Source organism: Gadus morhua, chromosome 4 (genome assembly GCF_902167405.1).
Source record: "Gadus morhua chromosome 4, gadMor3.0, whole genome shotgun sequence".
In the NCBI taxonomy this organism is placed as follows: Eukaryota; Metazoa; Chordata; class Actinopteri; order Gadiformes; family Gadidae; genus Gadus; species Gadus morhua.
Window position 1 is genome coordinate 4,391,399 of NC_044051.1, and position 20,000 is coordinate 4,411,398.

The 20,000-nt window shown below is 44.9% G+C and overlaps 1 protein-coding gene across 2 annotated transcripts in view; it reads right to left on the bottom strand.

The window, feature by feature from the left end:
- LOC115542694 (rho GTPase-activating protein 8) overlaps positions 1-20,000 on the bottom strand; it is a 35,047-nt gene that overhangs the window by 7,145 nt on the left and 7,902 nt on the right. The window contains exons 1-5 of one of the 2 annotated variants that reach the window (XM_030355065.1): positions 4,146-4,305; positions 3,199-3,256; positions 1,253-1,399; positions 722-809; positions 1-78 (exon numbers count right to left, since the gene is read on the bottom strand). The exon at positions 1-78 is cut by the window's left edge and continues 54 nt beyond it. In XM_030355065.1, coding sequence (XP_030210925.1) covers positions 1-78; positions 722-809; positions 1,253-1,399; positions 3,199-3,238 — 353 coding nt within the window. In that variant the 5' untranslated portion in view covers positions 3,239-3,256; positions 4,146-4,305. Of the gene's footprint in view, positions 79-721; positions 810-1,252; positions 1,400-3,198; positions 3,257-4,145; positions 4,306-20,000 lie in introns of those variants that run through there. The other variant, XM_030355066.1, reaches the window with a different exon arrangement.

Here is a 20,000-nt window from a genome sequence, read left to right on the forward strand (position 1 = left end):
CTGCTGCGGAGGCCGTAGTGGAAGTACACCACCGTGTAGTCCATCTCCACGTACTGGTCCAGAGTGTACTTCAGGTACCTGCACACAACGGGGAGCTTCATTCTCACTACCTGAATGTATTGTATCAGACTAAATGAGGCATAATACTAGTTACTAATTACTAATACTGAAAAATATTATTGTTATTAATAATATTATTTTGCATTTAACCTACTGTTATTATTATTTTGCATCGAACATACACTTATTATTTTGCGTTAAATTATATTTAATGAGGCCGTTTTCCGTAGTTTGCATCAAACATCTGACACGCATCGTAAGTTTGATTTCGGTCGTTTGATTACATTTTTCTGATCACAGTGAACAGAGGTGGAGGGCCTTCAACAGAAGACTGGGGCTTAGGCCTCTCACTCAATCTCATCTTGCTTAAAGTTCGATGCTGCTGTCGGGGATCAAACCCACAAACTATTGGGCCAGGAAAGCCTGTTCTTCACTCTAGTCTATTTGTTATTCTCCTCGGCGGCCACGCCCACAATCCCCTCTGCGTTGAAAACACGAACCAAATCAGATAAAAATATAGAACCGCCCCAAATCCATGCCCGTCTTGATTCCCTCATTTCCAATCGGTGATCTTTAAATACTGACTAGAGAAGACCTCCATGGGTTCCACCCCCATAGGGGTCTGTCCGTCTGGGGGGGGGGGGGACGGACGACAACTCACTCTAGCAGGCGCTGGTGGTTGAGCTGGTGGGACGGCGGCATGCAACAGCTGCTGAAGACGATGAGCTTGCGTCCGTAATTGTCGTCCCCTGGGGAGGAAGACGGGAGGGGAGACAGGAAACAGCTGGGGCCGTTAGGGCAGGCGCACCCTGCATGTTAATGTGGGCTTTTTCCGCTCCATGGTAATATATGGAGATGGGTTTATGGTAAGTGACGGAGGTTTATTTACAGGGGGGTTTAAGAGCCAATCGGGTGCGATGTAGAATTTGCAAGAATAAATGTTGTGACATAAAAAGGCAAACGTGTTTAAAATTATAATTTGTCCCATTAGGGAAGTCACTTAGTATCCCGTGTATTTGAGTTTATACACTATGAGGATAAAATGTATATTATCACCCGAGAATCAGGAATAAGGATTATTTTGTGAGGCAGACGTTAATCTATATTCTAGACGACCAATCAGCTCGTCTCCCTTGAACGACCAAACAGGCCTCATCCATTGACGGTGTGTGTTCAGGTGTTCCCGGCTGACCTATGACCTTGAGGATCCCGTGGCGTGCGACGTCGTAATACGGGTGGGAGGAGTCAAGCCCGCCCCCGCTCGGAGCCGGCAACGACGCCGGACGCTTGGCCAGGCCGCTGTGCTCTTCCTCGTACTCTTCATCATCCTTCTTCAATTCTGATAAAGGCAAAAACAATGAAAGGTGGACCCACGGCCACCATTTTGATCCAACATGGCCGCCAACCGACAGGTCATCATACCTAACGACCATCGGACACTGGGACGTGTTTTATCAGTTGATTTGTCATCCACCATTTTCAAATATATTTATGGATGCATATTTTTGTGGGCCTTTAAATGGTAAATGGACTGCATTTACACCGTTTTTCTAACCAGCGGCAAATCAAAGCGCTTTACAATATTGCCTCACATTCACACGCACATTCACACACCGACGGCGGTGTCAGCCACGCAAGGCGACAGCCAGCTCGTCAGGAGCAGTCAGGGTGAGGTGTCTTGCCCAGGGACACCTCGACACTCGGCTAGGAGGAGCCGGGGTTTCGAACTAGCAACCTTCTGGTTACCAGACCATCCCGCTTTACTCCCTGAGCTACATGCCTCCCACAAGGAGCCTGCGAGCCTTACTGGAACGCACAGCGCAGACAGACTGGAGAGTGGGAGTTGAAACAGATGGAACGACAGCACAGAACCGCAGGACAGAACCCAACCCGGGTCCCTGCAATGAGAACCACCTAACAAGGTTAGCTTAGCAGCTAGCCGAGCCCCAACTGAAACCTTCCAACAGCAAGTCGGTGGATACGTTTGTCAATAAAGATTGATTTGATGTGGGGAAGGCAGCGGGGAAGGCTGTGATGCTAGCGGTGACACTATCAGCCCCAAACAGAAAGAGCAGAGGGCTTGTTACTGGAAGCTGTGGTCATCCCCAGACTGAGTGATGCTATCTGGCCTTGTTCAGCAGGAGGTCCAGGGTCCGTCTATAAATAGCGCGGCCGTCAGCCTGATAGCAGACAGGAAGTGCCCCTCTGGGGGCAGGGGGAGCCGTTTGGGTCGGGGTCCCGATGCCCATCCCTCCTGTGGTCACTCACACGCACGCACGCACGCACGCACGCACGCACACACAGCAGCTGATGCCTGTCTGCGGCCTGGGATTCTCCCCAGAGGGGGGCTGAGGCGCGTGTGTGTGTGTGTGTGTGTGTGTGTGTGTGTGTGTGTGTGTGTGTGTGTGTGTGTGTGTGTGTGTGTGTGTGTGTGTGTGTGTGTGTGTGTGTGTGTGTGTGTTTTGTGTGTGGATGAGTGAGTAAGAGAGTGAGTGAGTGTGTGTGTATTTTCCAAGTACCACATTATTCATATTATGCTTTGAGGACCATTATTTTTTTACTGAATAGTTCATCTGACTATTTTTTAACTAACTATTTATCATTTTTTTCTCCTTCAAAATGAAAGAAGAATGCATGTTTTATATTGTACCTTAATAAAGTCTAGCATTGAACTATTACCCAACCCTACGTTACAGTGAATCATCAGAAAGATTCATGGCTGATAAGAAATGGGTTTGAGGCGTTCTGTGATCATGCAGCCTCACAAAGACGCGCGTGTAACAACTGACTCAGAGCCTCAAGTCTCAAAGCGAAAAAAAGAAAAGAAAACTTGTGGGAAAGAGCTTTAAGCTGGGTGGTAGCCAAGCACTTTAACTCAATAACACCAACCTGGCGCTTCCTTTGGTTGAATAGGAAATCCTGAAATTATATGCTGTATGATAAAACGACTTTTGTAATTAGTACAAAACAGGATTTGGTTTCATAAACATTAATATTACTCCGCAATGAATAAGTGATAAATTGAAATTACTGAAGTGAGATTGCTGCCTTCAAAAGCTAATGGTAGTCTTGCCACCTCCGTGAGCGAGACTTTCTTGAAGAAATGTTAGTTTGTTTTCCTCTCCCAGAGTATCTTACCTATCTCAGCCATCTGCTCCAGGTCTACAGATGAGCTCATCCTGAAGGCCACTGGTGTCTTTGGAAAGGGAAACAAAAACAGCATCAACTCGAGAACGTAAAGCACTCAGTGAAGTCTGCTATTATCATTATTTGGTGCGTGTGATGCAGGACTACTGTCTCTGTAGTGTTTTCTTTTATTAAAAAAAGAGGTGACATTACGCACACACACACACACACACACACACAGACACACACACACACACACACACACACACACACACACACACACACACACACACACACACACACATTATATATCGAGTTTCATAAGTCTAATGAGACAAATAAGTACAAATAGATTACTCCCATCGCCTAATCGCATATGTGGTGTCTTCTGTCATATTGTTATTAAAGTTATCAGATCAACGGCGCATTAAATGTGACAGACTGCTAACATGACAGTTACAGTGAAGGTCACCGCGTTTCACCGCATAAAGATGCTATGATGAAAGTGTCTGGACAGTAATGGCATTTTATTCAGCCCATATAATGACTGATCTATCTATCAGTACCTCTGATCATCAAACCCACTCTGTTCGTCACATAGGCCTACTACTTTGACGTATCAGGACTAGATGCCCTTGCCATGCTGAGAAGAGGAAATATTACAGTACAATATTAAAGTATGAAGCCTGAATATATGAAATCACGATGTTGCATTCCAGTAAGGGTAAGTTATGGCAAAGCATCGCAGGGGTTATTATGCATGTGAATAACAGTTAATGAAAAGTCGAATAGGCCTACATCTAAAGTTGAATATATGTCATTATAATAATTAATATACCCATGCAGAAAATATTAAGTAGTTTCATTTTAAAACAACTTGGGATTCAAAGCAATGGCGTAAAACCCCTTTGTCCCCCCGATAGATTGATTCTAGTTAGTTTTAGGTAGGCTATACGTACCTATAATACTTCCCGGAAAAGTTAGTGTTAATAACTAATACTTAAATCCAGAGCATGATAATCGCATGAGTTAGTGAACTTCCTCAATCCGCGGAGTCTTCAAGACACGACTACAGTGCGCATGCTCAGTGCCAAGGTGTGTGTGCTCCACTCAGACTACCCCCAGGGAGGACGTCTGTGTTTAATATAATCCGAAATGAATGGTTAACACCAAATTTAAAGGACAAAGGCCAACATTGGTGGAGATATATGTTCCGTCACTACATTAGGCGGAAGAAAATTCAACTCTAACACTGACAGGTAAAGTTTATCAATGGCCCTCATTTAAATCACATGTGACTGTTAAATTGCGACAAGTTTGGATTCAAACGCATTTTTTTAATTCAGAAGGCCTACATGAACATATGAACGATGAAGAAGCGTTTCAGCGTTCTCATGCTTAAAATACCAAGAATAGGTCTGCAAAAACTTAAGAAATGTAAGGACTAGGGAAAGCCTGACCCCTGCTGGAGGAATATCTCCTGTGACGCGCAGGTAAAATGGCGTTCAGACCCAGCAGTCGGTGTCCTCCAGGGGTGTTTCTATGTTTAATAAACATCCAGGGCTTAGCCCAGAGGGAAAACGAAAATGTGCGCGTATTGTGCATGCAATTTCTTTCATAACGCTTTACCTAAATAAACAAAACACAAAGTTTATTATAGCTTTAAATAGCTACCTGACTGCTATGCTGCTTATCCCCCAACATCTAAAGATCCATTCAAGTTATTTCAGAGTAAAATGAATACAAGTGAGACAGTCCTTATGTATATATATATATATATATATATATATATATATATATATATATATATATATATATATATATATATATATATATATATATATATGTGGCTCTGACTGGGGGTAGGGTAGGTCAATTCACTTGAGGTGGTAAACAGTGTGGTTATGTTTAAACTGTTTATTCTCTGGCCAGAAGGACTATCTAGAAGGACTAGGCTACTTATAAATATATTTTATTTATTTATTTATATACCCAGAAATTATATTCGGGGCTAATTAAATAATATCACAGCCTGTTGACGCCACTGGTGTCCTCCCCTCTTTCTGTACACCCCCGTTTTAGAAACAACAGTGGAATGTCACCAAGTCTCAACCAATCCTTAAACCATCCACACTAGAAGCTGATGAACAATGTTAACTAAGACACGAAAATCAATCGGCAATAACTATTCATAGTGAATCATTTGTATTAAAATAGTGGATAAGGTGTAAAGTCACCAAGCTCACCTTGAAATATGTTTATATTTAGAACTATAGGCCTGATGTGCTCTCTCTTGAAATAGGCTAAGTGTTGTATTGTATCCCAGAAAGTAGGTGACTGCTTATTAAAAACCAACCTTGTTTTTTCTTATTAAGTCAATTGTTATCATGTATTTATTATGCAAGCAAAAGCAGGGCTTGGCTAAATTTACACACACACACACACACACACACACACACACACACACACACACACACACACACACACACACACACACACACACACACACACACACACACTTCTATGCGGGGTGTCTTTGTATTTATCAAAGGCAGGGCAATGGAAAAACCACTAACTAGGGTCTTTATTGTAAAAAGCCAGGATCTATAAATAGATCCGGGGGGGGAGGTGTGTGTGTGTGTGTGTGTGTGTGTGTGTGTGTGTGTGTGTGTGTGTGTGTGTGTGTGTGTGTGTGTGTGTGTGTGTGTGTGTGTGTGTGTGTGTGTGTGTGTGTGAGCGCGTGCGCTCCAGATTGTATGCCACGCTGCCGGAGGCGGTGCTGGCGCGCGCGTGGAACTGATTATTCCACATATGCCCGTGGAACAGGAAAAAAAAGCTTGTGTGTGTGAAATGCCAAGTTTGGACAGGACGGATGGCGGTCGGGTATGCAGGTGCAAGTTAACACGAGAAACATGCATACACGTGGTCGCGGTGGAAATCATTGTAATACAAGCGGCAGCCTTGTAATTGGTTGGCTGCGCTGAGGCGTTCCGGCCGGCAGAGGTCAGTAGAGGGCACCTCGTCCCGTGCTCTGTGGCGGGCATGGTGTGGAGAAGAGCAGGTAGCATCGTTTGTGGGAAGCGAATCACAGGGCAGGGTGATTCACCATTAGACTCCCTCTAATGGACACGGACATCCCATTTCATATATTCAAAATTTTTGAATTTACTGAAGCCCCTTTGGATAAAACCGTCTGCAAAATGGGTAAATAGTTGGCTACAGTGTTAGTTTGTTAAACACAGCATAAACCATCTATAGTCACTATTGATCACATGCAATCAGCCTGCGAGGGCTTTACATCTGAACGGTTGGAGAGCAACACACTGACCTCTGCCAGGGACCCCCCCCCCCCCCCCCCCTCTCCCCCAGAACCCAATCCCCCCCCCCCCCAGCCAATTCCTCCGAGCGTCACATGATTTCTCCCATCTCCCTCATTAATCGACATGGTACAACCTGAAAGTGGTGTTTTTTCCATCTCAAGGTCCCCGTGACATTCGGGGGTTTTGCTCCGTCTCCGTGGCAACTCCTCCCTCTCAGATTAATTGAGTAGGGGGGGGGGGGGGGGACTTTATGTGAAGAAATCCCTGACATGTCTTTAATCTCCGAGTTTCAAAAGATCCTTCCAGTGGAGCTTGTTGATTCCCTCCAATGGACACGGACGTCCCGGTACATGGTTTCAAAACACAATGAGGCCCCTTTGGATAAAACTGCAAAAATGTCTGAAACATGATTAAATAGTAGGACTTCATTGTAAGTTTTTAAAGCACCACAACAACCAATTCATTTTGATTGGGATGAAGGCCTTTGAGATAACCTGTATCCAAGATGTGGTTCAATTAATATATCAGCTACTAAGGAAGTAATCTCACAGAAGTTTGTTAAAACGTATCGCCAGACTTTCCTGGACAGAAGATTCTATCTGTAGACTGTCCTGCTGATCGTCACCCATAGATGGCAGCACATTCACAGACCTGCTCCAGTCTGGAGTTACTCTTTAATACATTATTCTAGTGAAATACGTGCACAGAGGTAAAGGGTGAACGTTCTCAACCTTGCTAGTTGTCTCAGCTCCCCTCAGTTACAAAATGATGAACATGAGATGAACAGGATAAATATGAAACACATCCAAATGGTAGTACTGGTTTGCTTGAATGACAAAGTACAGCATGGGTATTGTCCATGACAGCACGTGTGGCAGGGTTTTGACCTTCAGAAGTCTTGACCTTCAGTATCGGAGGCAAAAACAAAATGGTGCCTAGCATACAGGCATCATGCTATTAGCTCCATGCTAGGACCACTTTCAAAAGGTTTATCCGACAAATGCATTTATTCGGAAGGATGATCCTTCAAATTTTAAATGAGATCAGTTTTATTAAAGTCTGAACTAGTGAGCAAAACAAAAAAAGAGCAAAAATATTGTAATACATAATTGGCTGCACTGGCTGTATCCATTATTCCACTGAGACTTTAGACTAAAATGTCATTTTTATTCAAGAATTGTTGACTTTGATCTCGAATCGTGACAAACGGCAGCCACGACCCGCCGATGTGTCCTGATTAAGAAACATTTCCTTCCCTTCTCCCTCCCCAGCCCTATGGTCCGACCGGCCTCTCCAACCAGGGAACCAGAGGAGGCTGACCTTGGACCCACCATCACCCCCCCCCCCCACACAGACACACCACCCCTTGAGGGCCTTCCAGCAGGACAGCGACGGAGGTCTGATAAAGGCTTATTTCTAGAACCCGACGGCAGGATCAAGTAAGACAATCTTAAGGTCTCTCCTCTGCAAGGTCACGGGTGACATCAACTTTTCCCCCCGTCTGGGTAAAAGGATGTTTATGCTAGGTCGTGTCGAGGGAAACCTCAGTCGATGCCATAGTGAATCGTCCTCGGAGAGTCTAAATATTTAATGAGCGTCACAAGGAGGTGCCAGCCCCCCTACAGGAATCGATTGGAAACGGGACACTTAAAGTGATCGGGAGTGATCACTTTAGATGATTTCATTGATTTTTCGTCCGTATTTGTAGCTCTTTGTGTCTGAATACCAAATGATTATTTCAATTTCTTATCGAGGTTATTGACATTTGTATGATGGCATTGTATGATGGGATTTCTAAAACGGATGGGTCCGTTTTAGTCGTTGCCGGTGAGTATGGCTTCCAAATCATGTTGCATTTATCTACTCAATACGCAAGGGTTTGAACTTCAACCACACATTTTTATTGAATGGTCATGACTCATCAGTGACAAACACAAAGAGAATCACTGACTTTCAAGAGAAAAACATTTTTGCGGTGATTATCAAAAGTATAACTAATCATGTTTATGACGTTGGTGTAACATAAGTTTTAGATCAGACACACAACCAATAAACAAAACCAAAAAGCCAATTTATGTGATTTATGTTATTCAGCTCACACAAGCGAGATAGCTAGTCATCGTGGTTCTATATCTTTTTTTATTACTCTGGTATTTCTCACTGAAATAAACCAGGCTCTTATCACTTTCGAAAACGCTGTTCATCAAGTGAATGAAAAAAAATATGAATCAACCATTATCTGAAATCAGATCTGAAGAATTCCTCTTCATAATTGTGTTTCTTTCACTTGACTCAAATTGAAAGAGACTACTCTTATCACTGCGTAAAAACGTAATTCATCAAGTTAATTAAACATTGTTTTTTTTCATGCATTGTTATTTGAAATTAAAAATTTGATGAATTCCAACCGCTATTTTATTCCTTTTGTCTCAATCATCAGCCATTGTTAGCTTGGCAGCAGTTAGCTTCTAGCTCCACTAACTGTAAGCCTAACTGTAACGCGTACCAAGGCGGCAGATACGGGGATGCGAGCGCAAGATGGAGATCCATGGTTCTGTTTGCGACGGTTTTGGTAATAAATCAAACGGACATGTTAAAAGGGGCCAGAGCTATTATGTAGATAAAACGGTGTGCTGGCATGCTGTTTGTCATCTCTTGGATCTTTCGCCGGGGCCCCGGATGAATCAAGGCTAATGGGAGGTCTTCTTTTTTGGTTTGTACATTGGGGTCCCCCTATTTATTCTCTTCTCCCACCGGTCCACCATGAAAACTCCTTCAAGTGAAAGTAGGAGGTTCTGAAAGTCCTTGTTTATGATCTACTTATGCCACGACGCAGCTTATCTCAGTACTTCAACCTCATTGGGCTAATTTAGATTGTATATGTAAACAATGTCTGGGGGGGGGGGGACTTTTATTTTATTAAACTTGTTGTTCCAACCTTGTTTTGAGGCGTACACCCATTTTTATTCACACCGTTTATTTGGTTAATGCGTTTACCTTAAATGCTGAAACTGAAAGCAGCATGCACCCCTTTTAAGCAACAGCGGTGGCCAGTTGTGAAGCGTTCATAGCTAATAGCTGAAGCCTAGCACCCTTTCAGAGGCTAATGACCTGTTCTGATCCGATGTGGGCGTGCTGCTTCTATGTGGAGAACTCTTTGAAGCGTATATGATGCAAGCGTGCAGATCAGCAGTTTCAAGTCTTTTTTTTTTGTGACCCCATTTCCGGCTCTCAAAAATTGTTAGCAACCTCAACTTCAACTTTTGTGCATCTGCCTCCCCACAAATAATTTTCTATTCCACATCTGGCGTTGATGCCGGTGATACCTAGGTGGACATCATCACATCGATCGACCACACACTAAGTGATTAGACGTAGTTTGCTGAATCCTTAGTATGTCTGTTCGTATATACCAGCCCTTTTAAAGAAATAATAATGGTTCTCCAAAATGGATCATCTAATATTTGTAGCTTGCGTCAGCAATCTCCTGTGACCCCATATGCAAATGAGGAGGCCCCCAAGTGGGGTTCTGACCCCAAGGTGGAGAACCACTGGTTTAGATCGTCCTTCGTCCAATTAAATGTAAATGAGCAATGTTAATGTGACGCAGTGAAATGAATCATCGAGTTTCAATGAGTTTAATGACGTGTGTGTGTGTGTGTGTGTGTGTGTGTGTGTGTGTGTGTGTGTGTGTGTGTGTGTGTGTGTGTGTGTGTGTGTGTGTGTGTGTGTGTGTGTGTGTGTGTGTGTGTGTGTGGCCTCTAAAAAGCAGACCTCCACTCATAGCGCTGGTGACCAATTTGTACCACGAGGAGGAACGACACTCGATCCATTCTCCATCGTCCGTTGCCATACGCTCATAAATACTGAGATGTTCAAGCCTGATTGCCTCAGACTGAGCCAGCACACGTATCCTGTTTGTGAACACCCTGCTCTAAATAGCTGTTATTAGTGCTGGCTCTGACTCTGTTAAAGGCGTGATCGGCCATGGGATCTCCAGAAATAAACACAGTGTGTCCTTGTGATTGGTGTGTGAGATCGGATCAAATAAACAAGGTGCCACGTGGGCAGGAATCGGACGCGTCCGAGTGCTGTGGTTCGTGTCTGAATTCCTGTTTTTTTGCGTTTTGAAATGCAATGTTTGTCTGTCTTTTTTAGCTTCTGGCCCCAAATAGTTTGATGTTGAAATTATTCGAATATGATTCGCTTTTTGGACAGCGGGTGTTGTATGACGATTGCGATGGTAAACACAAATGTTGTTTTTATTTTAATCATTTAAGCTCTTTCTTCTGTTCCTTGTTTTGTTTAGTCGTTCTACCTTTAGTCTACTCTATTCTTCTCTAGGTTTAAATAGCTTTGTGGCACTGTAGTCTGGTCTCGCTCTGCAAGAGAGGAGACTAGTGTATGCAGAAGTTAAAATAGGTTAATTGTCTACTAACTATTGTGTGAGTCTTTGCATTTTGAAGTCTCATCGGTCCTTGAAGCAGTAGCTGGTAAAGAGATTGCCACGACGTGATCACAGCTACTTGCTTCAGCACTGCAACGTGTCAGAGAGCGAGTTAGCGTGTGAAAAAGGATCTGTATCTTCCTCCAATGTCCGCAAGGCATAACTTCTGTAAACTTATTACAGGAAATTAATAAGGTATAAAAAAGGAACTGAAATTGATTTGATTGACTCACAGGAGGGACTCGAACACACCCTGTATCTTCACCCCACAATCAGGCAGTACAAACAGTCTTGAACCGTGTGGTTTGGAAATGATTCGCCTTTAATACTCTTCCCATCGCCATGCGTCAGCCCTCTGCCTTTTTTTTTTATCACGCCCTTCCCTGGTGTTGTGACAGACCATAATCCAAACTAATGTGCGTCTTGTGAGAGAAATAAAACCCAGACGAAAGCAGGGAGTCGAACCCACTGCTGTGGGGCCTTGAGGCTATTTGTCATTCCCATCTCCCTGGATCGCCCATCACGATTTCCTCCTCTCCCCCTTTCTCCCTCTCTTCGTCTCTCCTTCTCCCCCTCTCCCCCCTCTCCCCCTCAATCTCTTCCCCTCTCCACCTCTCCCCCCTCCCTCCCCAGCTGGGATGACTACTGGCTCTCTCCCCCGTCTCTCTCCCTCTCCTCCTTGCTCTCCTTTTCTCCCTCCCCCTCCCCCCTCTCTCTCTCTCCCTCTCCCCCTCTCTCTTGCCCTCTCTCTCACCCTGTCTCTCTCCTCTCTCTCCCTCTCTCCCCCTTTCTCCCCAGCTGTGGTGATTACTGGCTCTCTCCCCCACCTCCCCTCTCTCCCTCTCTCTCCCCCTCATCCAAGCTGTGCTGACTACTGTCTCTCTCCCCGTGTCTCTATGGGATACCTGCGCCTGGCTCTCTCCCCCTCTCTCCCCCTCTCTCCCCCTCTCTCTCCCTCTCCCCGCCCTGTCTCTCTATGGGATACCGGCTCCTGGCAGGGCTCGGTGTTTATCTCAACACAGCTGTGAGGACTCGTCTCGTTGGCTCAACCTGTGCCAGTGTGGAGTGATCCTTCAAAATGGCCGCCCCTTAATTTACAGCGGCGCTCGATACTCGCCGGACGGCGGGTTGGCGAAGTGAAGGAGACAGCGGGTCCACGGGAAAGACGGAGCAGGTGAACGGGCCGAGAGGGGGGACGCGGGGCACAGTTCTAGAGCTAAACAGACGAGATGGAGTCGCAGCGTGTTCCTGCGTGTCTCTATGATTGTTTCTTCTCAAGAGCACGTCGCTAACCGCCCCCCCCCCCACCCCCCCCCCCCCCCCCACACTGTTACACACACCCGGGACCACATCGCGTTCCCCTTCCCTCACTCCCCCAAGACCACATCCTGAACAGATGGGTGTTGGGGTGTGAGGGGGGGGGGGGGGGGGGAGGTGTGTTGTGGTCTTGGGTGTGTGAGGGGGGGGGGGGGGGGGGGGGGGGGGGGTTTGAGGGGTTCGACCAGAGTCGGGGGCTCTTATCTCCCTCACACAGCCCTCTCACACACACACAACCGATGCGCATGCAAACGCACAACCACACACACACACACACACGTATGTACTAAATCCCCTGCAACCTGCTGCATTGTATCAGCGGAGAGACCGCACAGATCAGACACACGCACAAACACACACACACACACACACACACAAAAAACACACACAGATAGGCACACACACAGATGCGCACACGCAAACGTACGCACACACAGAAACGCACACAAACAAAGATACGCACACACAAAACCACACACAGATACGCACACAAACAGATGCGCACACACAAACCTACGCACACACAGAAACGCACACAAACACAGATACGCACACACAAAAACACGCACAGATATACACACACACACACACACACACACACACACACACACACACACACACACACACACACACACACACACACACACACACACACGCAAACAAACACATTCATATTAACACAAACACACATTACCATATCCCCAAAGACGTTTAGGCTTTGCAAATATACATAACATCCACCTAACCAGCGCGCATTGCCCCTACAGAAGCCTCTTCTCAGGCTAACGGCTAATTCTCCAAGATGGTTGACCTTCGGTTTCTCCTGAGTGCCCTGATTGCGCCCAAGGTGAGCTTCCCCTCGGTAGCGCCAACACAACATCTATCGGCCATCTTTCAAATGAGAGCGTCAGAAAGTCCCATGGAGATGGCAGCTATGCCTCTGTGTCTGACTCAGGTTGGCCATGATGAGACATTTTAGTTTGAGCTGTGGGGGGTTGTAGCAATACATTTGTTTTTCTGACAATACATTCAGAATCCTGATTCGTTTTGATTTCAATAATTGCCAATCTACTTATTACAAAAGATAGATACAAAAGCTTAGTGCAGGAGGTAGCTCAACGGTTTGACTTGTACCCGGAAGGTTGCTAGTTCGATCCCCGACTCCTCCTAGCTGAGTGTTGTCCCTGAGCAAGACGCATTACCCTAACTGCTGCTGAAGAGTTGGCTGTAGCCTTTGATGGTTGACATGGATAAAAGCGTCTGCTAAATGCCCTAGAAGTGTCAACAAATAAATAAATGTATTTAATGCATGATAAGAAAAAGATGAACGATTTTCCGATCAATGGCTTAAGAAATTAAAACACAAAACGTGGTTCCATCAATTTAATTCTTCTTCTTTTATTCTTCTTCTGCTCTATAAGAAACCACTGTGCATGAAGGTTGACATTGTGGAAATGGATGTGTGTGTGCGTGCATGTGTATGTCAGAGAGAGAGAGAGAGAGAGAGAGAGAGAGAGAGAGAGAGAGAGAGAGAGAGAGAGAGAGAGAGAGAGAGAGAGAGAGAGAGAGAGAGAGAGAGAGAGAGAGAGAGAGAGAGAGAGAGAGAGAGAGAGAGTTGTTTTTAATGGGTGAGTGAAAGAGAGAGTGAGCTATGAGCGTGTGTTGTGTTTTGGCAGCCGTTCTATCGTTGGTTCAGCAAAGAGAATGTTAGGTCATTATTTGCAAAAGTTGAAAGAAGCAAAAAAACGAAAGATAAAGAAACGGGCCGCCCAGCCCACAGTGGAGAGAAAGGCATTCTGTTGAGGCTATCTCCTTTATTTGGTCAGGGTGAATCACTATCTTGGAATGCTTCTCCCTTTGGAGCATTTCAAAATATTGTCTGTTAATTTACGAGTTAGATCGGTACCTTTCTAACTCTCAGTACCTTTTTTTTTAAATAGAACAAAAACAGATCAGAGAGGTTTCGACCTTGAGTTTACACTTTCATATCTCTGTCTAGCTCTTAAACCGCTATGCCAGTGAAACAAGCAGGCAGGAAGTACGGTGCATGATTAATTCAATTTATCCACACGAACACAACACCTGGCAGTCCACATTACTGCCGTCAATTCCGCTGTTCTATTGTGTCTTGCCCAATAAGGGACAAATCACGTTTTTCAATTTGATTAAATAGTCTAATCAACAATAATGTATTGATTGTATTGAATTGCATCCCTTAACACGATAAGAACAGATTGATGGACGGAAAAAGATAGAAGGCTTTTTGCACGGTATAAATAAGTAATTTCTTCATCTCATGACGTATTTGAGAGCTGTGCTGTTGACAGAGACGGAAACAGAACTTGCAGTCACACTAATTTCATGTCTGGTGTCCAGCATTGTTCATCTGACCGGTCTGGGGAAATTTTGCGACTTAATGACGATCATCATACGAACGGTAAGCCTCGAGCCAAAGACACAAAGTTCCTCCACCCAAGTCAAACCGACCGCATTTTGTGAGGTTTGACTTTGGTGGAGGAACGGTGGCTGCGGTTAGCTTGGTTAGCTTGGTTTTTCACTCCACACACTCTTGACTTTTAAAATCATCTTCAGAATCATCTTGATTCTAAAGGGTTAGAGTCCTACCCATTCACAGGTTACTACCCAGCAGATGGGTAGGAGGAAGTTCTATTGAAAAACGAATAGAAAAGAAAATAACCTGAACAGTTCATTTTCTGGGACTGTGAACTTGGTTCAAAATCCCAAACTGTGAACTATGAACATGAACTAGTTCATTTTGATCTATGTGAACTGATCTTTGAGCAGGCTCCTGTGAAGTGTGAACTTGCACCACACTGCCGGCGTCAGCGACACGATAGTCAGTTTATGGAAATTGGACGGCGATAGATGTCTGACAGGAAGGAGAGGAGGATCCGTCGCACCTGGCAACATCACGTTTGGTTTTTACTTTGAGACAGGTGCTTGAAAGCGCTGTCAATACAATGCACTCTTATCACCCTGTTTATTTTATTCGCTCAGGAAATGTTACAACAACAGTGCCGACGGGAAATATAGGTCTCACCGAAAACACAATCCTCAAATTCATGTTGCGTTTGTTCAAACGACACATGGCGTAAACACTGAACCACAATATCCCCGTGAATAATGTATGCCATTCAGCAGGGTCTCACTCCAAAGTGGAGCACGCATGCCAAATTGGTTTCCACTCCGTCTTGTTGACACAATAAAAATCCCCTCTGTTCAGCTCCGTTTAATACCCCTCATTACTTCATCACCGAGCTTCCAGAGGAACTGGTCTTACAGCTGTCTTTTGGAATGGACACTTTTCCACCCATCCGTCTGCGTGGCTAATGCGACACTTTCAACAGCGGGTGAAAAGTGGCCTGAGCCAGCTCCCGTCCTCGCTGTTTAGCGTCTCGTCTCCGTCACGCTAGGGCGGCCATGACAGCTGAATGATGTCAATAGGAGTTTAAAAACATCCCCAATATGGTTGTGGCAGGTTGACCTTTTCTTCAGAGAGAGAGAGAGAGAGAGAGAGAGAAGAGAGGAGAGAGAGAGGAGAGAGAGAGAGAGAGGAGAGAAGAGAGAGAGAGAAGAGAGAGAGAGAGAGAGAGAGAGAGAGAGAGAGAGAGAGAGAGAGAGAGAGAGAGAGAGAGAGAGAGAGAGAGAGAGAGGCTATTTTATGTTCTTGCTCTCTTACAACTTTTCCTTGTCGTTTGAGTCACTCACGCTGTTCTCAGTTCAGACTCTTTATGAATGCACGCTGTGTCTCCAAGAACAACAATCAGGCACTTCTATCAGTTCTGGCCTGTTGGAGGCAGACTTGGAGCCACATTTGGCAGCTTTCACTGTGTGCAATGTTGTCTTTTATTATGCACTTATCATCAGAATGATTCAACTCCTGTAAGGTGTTGGGTTGAATTTGCCACTAACACAGAGCAGACTACTTAATATTTCAATCAGGTTGTGATAACTCTCAAAGACAAAACATTTGAACATTAAAGGGGAAATATATATGTTTTATTATCAGTTGTATAATCTTTCATACATCAGTCTTTGCTATAGCTGAACCTCTGGGGGGAGACGGAACAGAGCCTGGGCCAGTAATGACAACTTTTGCTTTTTTAAGTAATAACATTACAAAATAAATGATAAAAGTCAGAGACCAATCAATTTAAAAAATCCAAAACATGTAATTCTACAAGTGGAGTAAAATACAACCGCTATTGGAAATATCAAACTTTGGAACTTTAAGTTTGCAACTAAAATACAATTTCTGATAAAATAAAAAAATAAAAACCGAAGACACATGCAATGGTATGAAAGCACCAACGTTTCATGCCCCTGGTCTTTTGGAGTTCATTATAACGTCTGGGATTGTTTGATAGTTTAGCGACCCTGTCCAAGTCTCTACCCCTCAGAACCCGGTCGGGACTCCAGCATACGGATGCGGTAGACCACCAACATGTGCTCAACTAAAGGCCGATTTATGCTCAGTTACGCAAGCGCAAGCGCAAGACGCCCTTGCGCGCCCTTGCGCCCCCTTTGCGCGACTTCTCACGTCTTGCGTGCGTCGGGCGATTTTTCTAGACTTGCGTCATTTTTTACGTAAGCTTTTACGCGGCCACGCAGCCTGCAAGGCTGTGATTGGTCTGCTGGTCTGGTTACTACTTCCTGTCTGGAGTATCACATTTCCTGTTTTCATACCGCCATTTTTAAAAGCCAGAAGGCAAGGACGACCCGGCAGGCTCATATACAAAAGCATTAACGTGAAGTGAAGTTAACTTTGCTGCCAACACATTATGTCGTTTTAAAATGTAGAGAGATATGCACATTTATACAACCCCAATGATCAACAACTTCATCACCCCTGTTCCTCTGTCTGTTGCCATCATTCACTGTGTATGGGGAGAACACGATCTGCCACATAAACAAACCAACGACTCCCACAGACAAAGACGTCATTCTCGAGGTCGTCTTCAACGAAAAACTTTACTCCACATATTACTCCACCTACTGTTCTGGCGGTAAATTGCTTGGCAACACGCGCAACCTAAAAGGGACCATGAATTGCTTTGAGTAAATTTTGCGCAACAACGTAACACCAACGCTGAAGCATGCAGCCGCCTTTAGACAGACGTGCGGACACAGACGGGTTGCTAGCGCTAGTCTACGTAGCTCATCAGTGGAGCTCCTCCAGCACAGCAAACATCAAAGGCCGCTCGATCGGACCGCACCAATAAAAGCTAGCGTGAAGCTAATCTGGCACTTTCCCGCTACTTAAACAGACCTCCGGAGGGGGGGGGGGGGGAGGCTCTGTGATGTGGCGCTACTGGGAAATGGGAAAAGGAGTAAAGGCCTTTGCATGGGTTCTTCTTCATGGTGGAAATGGATGAGAGATTGGAGGCGTGGGTGAATCTGAGTGGTTTTCAATCAGCCACCTGCTTCTATTGTGATCGAACTCCCTGATTGTAACACCGATTCTGATTCCCCTTCTTGCATTAACTTTTAACATTAACTCTTTTTTTATTTGATTCATTTCCTATTTCATAACACAAAAACAATATAAGCAGAACCATACAGGTGGGGGAGGTTCAGGTTTGAATTGATAGAAATTCATGTGTTTAGATATTCAATTCGACAAGTTTCCGTTTTTGTAATCCTTGAGATTTGGTGTTGGTACGATATTAACCTTAGGTTTAGCTTTGGCTTTGGCAGGATGTGGTTCCTGAGATTATGTTTCACTCATGACTCAAGATTCCCCTTTTGAGTCAAGGCCGACTCACTTCCACAAAGGTCTGGTCCAGACCAGTCCTGCCCCCAGACCCACAGCTTTGACCCCCCTACCTAGACCACCTCTCACCCCAAACACTGTGTTGTATGGAAGTGCATGGGCTTTATTATGCACAACCCACAGAATTTGTGTACCAGAATTTGTGAACCGCGACCCACAAATATTTGGTAGTTGTGCCTCATAAAATTATATCCACACGGATATTTAGCCATTCACAAATACATAAAGCCCACCTGTGTACAACCCTCATGGTGCTGGACCTTCAAGAGACCAGACCTCCTGATGAGTTTCTGCTGATCGGGGGTGGGGGAAGGGGGGGGATCATGTTGTTGTTGCTTTATTTTGTGATATTATATTAGTAATGTTCTGTGTTTCTTAATTTATTCAGTAAATAAATTAATTTGTCCACCGGACCGTTTAATTAACGATACGCATACCGAGATTAGTTTTCCATCGTTTCATGAATTTTAAACGTTGCGTCCAACTCAGAATTTGTTTTAGCTCATGGTTTATTTCTCTGTACGTCTCAAACAGCACGCCCATAATGCATTTTGCTGGTTAGTATTGAACCCAACTACTGAACTCACCTGACTGGTTAAATATCCCTTAGTACTGAACTCTTTGGTTTGTTGAGGTGTCCCTGAGCAAGACACCTCACCCTAACTGCTCCTAACGAGCTGGCTGTCACCTTGCGTGGTTGACTCCGCCGTTGGTGTGTGAATGTGTGTATGAATGAACCAAGTAAGTCGCTTTTCTCGATAAAAGCGTCTGCTAAACACCCTAAAGGTAAATGAGTAGAGGAGGTGGGGCTGACGGGGGTGTGGGTGCTTCTTTCTTCTAGAAACCTCTAGTTAACAGCGGGAGGTCCGCGTCCACGAGGGAGCGGCAGGTTGTGTTTGACAGCATGTGGACGCCTGGTTTTTACACGCCGTCACTCGAGTGCGGGCTCTGAGCGTATGGCCGGTTGTTTCCCACCACTGTGTCGTGGTGGGAGAGATTCCTTTCATCGAGACGTTTCCGTTATGCTTCACTGTGATTTGTCTTTGAGGAGAAGACGTATGTAATTCGTTGTCGCAGAATTTTCCGAGGCTGTTGCGATGTTAGCTATTAGGTGTGTGTTCAAGATTTCATTAAGATTGAGTTCGGTCTGTAATCAAGCTTGAAATTAAGCTTGTGAGCCTGAAATCCAGCTGTTTTTAAGCCTGAATGGAAACTGGCATCAAGCCTGATTTCAATCTGCCATTGAGTCTGAATTTGGTTATGTTTCTAAGCCTGGATTCTGTATGTTATTAAGCGTAAACACAAGTGGTTGGAAGCACGATTCCAGCCTGTTAGTAACCCAGAATTCAAGCGGTTGATCAAGTCTGCATTCACCCCGTTAGCCACCCTGAATTCGGCCTGAATACAAGCCGTTACTAAGCATTCATCTTCACGTAACATGGCGCTCTACACACCTCACAGATCCACATACACGTAAAACACTTAGACCTACGTCGACTTATTCTACATGTGAACCTATCCATCCTGACCCCTGACATGTGATTCCAATGACCACTTGGAGGGTGACGTCCTGAATGCCAATGAAGGCTGTGACGACCCCCTGCGCCCCCCTCTGGTCATAGCTGGCACTAAAAGTGCAGGGCTAGGCTTCAGTCCTAATTACCTAATTGACCACACCTTAGTACTGGGGGAGGGGTCATATCAGCAGGTTCTCACCCTCCTGCAGTGGGCACCCTTTCGGTTGACGCAGGCACGCTACTGCTTCACTCTTTCAAATGGGCACTTTCCTTTATCTAATTCTTTCCCACCATATCCTTGCAGGTAAACCAATTGTCCCCAGACATTTGTTTCGGCTTGTTTGGTACCACTTCAAATAAATCACCTTTTTGATTTAAAATTCAATTGTGTTTGACTCCCTTTAGTTTGTGACGGTGTA